The 5,170-nt window shown below is 41.4% G+C and overlaps 1 protein-coding gene across 1 annotated transcript in view; it reads left to right on the top strand.

Annotated features, from left to right (window-relative positions):
• The window catches only part of ASZ1 (ankyrin repeat, SAM and basic leucine zipper domain containing 1), a 42,818-nt gene that overhangs the window by 22,179 nt on the left and 15,469 nt on the right, over nucleotides 1-5,170 (top strand). Inside the window, exon 7 of the mRNA XM_019474043.1 lies at nucleotides 2,266-2,378. Coding sequence (XP_019329588.1) covers nucleotides 2,266-2,378 — 113 coding nt within the window. The remainder of the gene's footprint in view (nucleotides 1-2,265; nucleotides 2,379-5,170) is intronic.

Below are 5,170 nucleotides of genomic sequence, written 5' to 3' on the forward strand. Positions count from 1 at the left end.
ACTATATAGGGGTGTTTTGGGAACCCCCCCCCCCCCCCTCCCCCCGAGAATCCTTGACTTCAGATTTAGAATACAGAACAAGGAAATATTCATGTTAATAATGTTGATATGAGAAGTAGAAAAATAATGTGTTGGTTTTTTCCTGTCTGCCAAAGTATGTGAGAGACTCTGGATATCAAACTAATTTGCAGTGCATAGTTTTTGATTGAATTTGGAAGGGAAAAAGCTAAAGCTAAAAAGGGGGGGAGTTGGTACTGGCCATCTTCAAAATCCATTCTCGGGAGGGAAGAAGGTGTGAAATAATGTAAATTGGTCATGAGATCATTGGAAAACCAGCCACTAATTATCAATGTAGAGAGAGAGCTGCTGAAGACAACATATATTCTCCTAAAATAAATCTGTTTACTGCTGTTACCAGATGATGCAGTGGATCAATCAGACCAGATTTCTGTGTATTTTGCTTTGAGTTGCTCTTGCCAGTGATGTGGCTTTTTGCAGTGGCTCTTCAAAAATGTATAATTCACTCTAGTGAATTGTAATTCACTTTACAGTTTTCCTCCCTCCCTCCCCTCCCCAACTCCAGGGCTAGGCAGGAGGAAAAATGATAACTATGCACAAAGCTGTCAGTGTAGGCTAGCAAGATCAGTGTCTGAGGCTCAGTGATCTGTTAGCTCAGGTTACTGAAAGGGGCTACAAATGCTTTCTGCCTTTGATAAATGACTTTTTCAGCAGGCTACGGCCATATAATCTTATAACACGACTTTCTCTGACGTGGAGGGAATACAGGCTCCTCATACTTGAGAGGTGGGTCTTGCCTCTTGACCTGTGAAGCACTAACTTTCACACAGTTACTGCAAAGTATTGCAGATGGTATTGAGATATTTCACGGTCATGAGCTTCTTCCTGCTTGGGGGTCTGCTCTTCAGGCTGGTGACAACCCGAGGGGCTGTCATATAGACTATGTCTGCAGAAACTGTATCTGGGAGGGGAGATACTTTTCTTACATGTTGTACTGGGTGGAGTTATTTTTCTTCCTAACAGCATGTATGGGGCTGCATTTTAGGTTTGTGACCAAAAGAGTGTTGATAACACACCAGTATTTTAGCTATTGCTGAGCAGTACTTGTGCAGCATCAAGGCCTTCTCTGTTTCTCACTCTGCCCCCCATGCCCAGCAAGGAGGCTGGTAGTGAGCAAGAGGTTGGGAAGGGGGCACAGCCAGGACAGCTGACCCCAACTGACCCAAGGGATACTCCATACCATATAACTTAATGCTCAGCAATAAAATTGTGGGGAGACATTTTTCCGAAGTGGCCATTGCTTGGAGACTGGCTGGGCATTTACTGGTCTGCTGGTGGGAGGTGGTGAGTGGTGGTAAGTGGTGGTGAGTAGCTGCCTTTGCATCACTTAAGTTTTGGGGTGTTTTTTTCCCTTCACTTATTAAACTGTATGTATCTCAACCCATGAATTTTTTCTCACTTTTACCCTTCTGATTATCCCCCATCCTTCTGGGGGAGGGTGAGCGAGCAACTGGGTAGGGGCTTATTTGCCAGCCAGGATCAACCCACCACACATACGTATATGTGTATATGTATATAAAACTGGCTAGTCACCTGAATTTCAGGAAAGTGATTTCACCATTCCTTTAGGTTTATTAAGGTTCTACTTGTTTTGCTGAATTTTCTGGTAACTATCTCAAAACTCAGACGGGCAATTCAGTTTCTGGAATCCATCACTGATGCATAGTGATATCTGGCAGAAGGCTTGCTTCTTTAACCAGTTGAAAGAATCCCTGTCTGTCAGATGTAGTTAACTTAGATTGTCAGTTGTAAATTGCTAAATGTTGGGTCCATACATGCACTGGAAATCGAGACATTAAAATAGTCGTATGCCTTGTGTTCTTTAGACAACTAATTCCCTCGAGTGTGTAAAACTCTTGTCTACAAACCACAAAAACGAGTATGTTGGTGTATTGCTGCTTCTGTAGTGACAGATGCTAACTTTTTTAGACTATGTTATATATACTGTTTTGCTCTGCGTCAGTTCATCATTGTGCTGGAATTTGGTTAATTCAGAAATGCTCTTGATAAACTCTGTGGGCTTAGTCTTAACTCCTCATTGTAGTTGTATGTTTAGAAAGTGGTGGCAGATGTTTCATGTTCCCTGTAAGTAGTAATTTATGGTAGAACTCTTTGTAGTCTTACTCCTGTGTATTTCTTTATGCATTTTGAGATTGAATAATAATTAATTCATTTTGGCTCCTTCAGATTTATAGTTTACTCTCTTTGGCTGCAAGTCACTTGCAAGGGAAATACCATGAAACGATTAAGCAAGAGGCTATCTACAAATTTCTGACAGCTGTCCCTGACCACAGAGTTGGGTAAATACAGTCATAGTGTAATTTTAGCTTATAAACATTCCTTAGAGATTGTATTTGTTCATATCAGTGATTAAGTTGTACTGATATATATTGTGTATTGTTTGGAGTGCTACCAAGAGTCCACAGTAAGTATATTAACGTATTACTAATTTTTCAAGATTGCAAAGTTCCTTTGCACTATAAACAAAGAGCGTGCTCTAGATCTTTCCTTCCTTACACTTTGTGTAAAGCATAGTAGAGCCAAGGTCCAATGTCACTTCAGTTCATTTCAGCTCTGTTAAATTTGTATGCTCCCCTGTTAAATACTCCTTGTTGTGTGATTACCTTCATTTGATGTTAAATTTTTCATGCTTTCACTGAATACCTGTTTTCAGCTTCGTGCCACCAGGAAGAGCTATGCCCTTTTCTTTTTTTCTGCATATATGAGAGTCAAAATTAAGTATGAACACCAGTTAAGCTCTAGAATTTTGCATAGTATGCCCCTGACCCTGAAGCTTGCAGGTGTCCTGTGACTGAAATCAGCTCCTGCTTCAGCAACTTCGAAGACCTCTGGTACGGTTTTGTCCCAAAACATGTTGGCTAAGAAGTCCTTCACAAACCATCCACTTGCCTCCTTGAGCTGCATGGTCTTGAGAAAACAACTTCCAGTGCCCATAGTCTGTTCTGGTTGGTCAGATTGATTCTTTGTGTCCCTGCTCAGCCAGGTCATGCTGAATTTGAAATGCCATAGTTTTGTATCATTAGGCTGATGGCAGTTCGCTAGGTAGCAGTTCACACTGAGGTAGTCTCAGTCTCAGACAGAATACCTCAGTTCGGACAAAGCCTCACCAGGTTCTGTTGCTAGTTGAATGTATATGTCAGTCAGATTTTTATTCTCTGGTCCTTCAACCACAGTCGTCTTAGAGATACTTCTTGGAGCAGAGGGGTGAAGGCTTTGCATGGTAAAATCAATTATCTATGCTGTCCTCTCTGTTCTTGCATCTTACTGCTCAGAGGTTCCTGAAGGCATTGTTCTGGGCCTATCTCCCCATCTATGAACCAGGTCTCCTATGGGATCTGTCTGCTCCTTGGGGATCATCTTTTGAGTCCCTGTATACTTGCCATGAAGGTGACGTTCTTTAAATAGCTTGGTCTTCTAGTACTCTTCACAAAGATTCGTACTCCTAGATAGAGTCTGTACTTAATGACCTCAGTGTAAGAACAGATCTCTCTCTTTTTTTAATAAGTTTAGGTTATTTAGGAAGTTTCCCAGGCTTTTTCTGGTATAAGGAAATAAACTAACACTATGCAGTAGTTATCCAAATGGATTTGGTGCTGTTGAAACCTGACAGTGGCTAGAAGACATTCTACCAGTGCCTGGGTAATCTTGATAACTTTTTTAAAATAAGACACTGAAATCCTGAAGCCCACTTAAAATACTTTGTGGCAGCCAGATGTCTAGCTATGCAAATATAATTCTGTATTAGGCAATTCTTGGGCTTCCAGGATTTCACAATGTTTCAGTAGTCTTTTTCTGAACTCTGCTGGTTTTCTCTGCATCAGATGAGCAACTGATCTGTTTGTGTGAACAGGCATTTCTGTCAAGCTCAAGGATTTTTATATTAACAATAGATAGTTCTGATGTTTCATAACTTTGAGCATTTCTGGTAATTAGTAATCAGGAAACAGTCCCCTGGAGTATACCAGATGTTTGGCTGTTAAACGCCTATTCTTACAAATATAGCTTATCCGTTTCCACACACACACATACCTACCCCCTACTGAGTTCGGTTTTTTTCATCTAGTGATAGCCAAGAGGTACACTGATACCTGTGTTTACTCCATCATAGTTCTTTGAGCTGGATGTCTCCTTCCTGCCGTTTGCCTGCATCATTTTCATCACAGGCTTTGCCAGTTGTCTTCTCAAGCCCCTGTTCTCTCAGTTGCTCCTAATGCATCATCTGGTACTGGGTATCAATTGTGCCCCACCATGCAGGGTCGGTGAGTATAACTTACCATCCTTGCTGTTGTCATCCTTTTGTCATCCTTAGGTAGTGACTGTAGCTTCAGTCATTGCTGTCTGCCATCCTAATTAGACAATTGTCCTGGCTCCAGAGCCCTGGACTATACAAGGGAATGCACATACCTGTCGGAATTTACTTTCTTCAGCTCCTGGATTAGGTCCTTTTCTGGTTCAGGGGCTTTCAAGTTACTGTCTGGATGCTGAATAGCCCTTTCTTTGATCCTGGGAAAAAATGTCCTTTCCTTGCACCTTTAGCAGAACCAAAAGTCTTGAGTTACCTGACGACTCCAAAAAACTTTGCAAACTGGGCACTTTGAATGCCTAAATAAAAAGATTTCATCACTGCAGGTCATTCACACACTGTCTCTTCCCCCCGCCAGTTGCGGGGCATTGGCTGTACATACAATGTTTGGATGTATATGTGAACTGCTTACTTCAAAGACTGGTTGTTGCTGTCTGTGTGTTGCGGGGGGAGGAATTGGGCAGAGGATAACACAATTCTACACAACTTCATGGTAGGGATGATGGCTTTAAACTCTAGTAAAATGATTTTAAACTCTTTTTATATTTTGCCTGCTGGGAGAAGGCATGCTCACAGAATTATTGACTTGTTACAGTGTGGAAGTTGTATAAACTCCTTCATATGTGATTTAGGGTGTCCATCCTCATAAAGGGATAAGTATACTTAAATACCAGAAATCCTGGAATGCAAGATTCTCAATGTGCAAACCTGAAATATTTTCTTATGTATTCAGAACAATTCTCAGAAAGGTCTGTTTGGGGTTGGTGG

The sequence above is a fragment of the Aptenodytes forsteri genome, unplaced genomic scaffold, assembly GCF_000699145.1.
Source record: "Aptenodytes forsteri isolate BGI_AS27 unplaced genomic scaffold, ASM69914v1 Scaffold166, whole genome shotgun sequence".
Lineage (NCBI taxonomy): Eukaryota > Metazoa > Chordata > Aves > Sphenisciformes > Spheniscidae > Aptenodytes > Aptenodytes forsteri.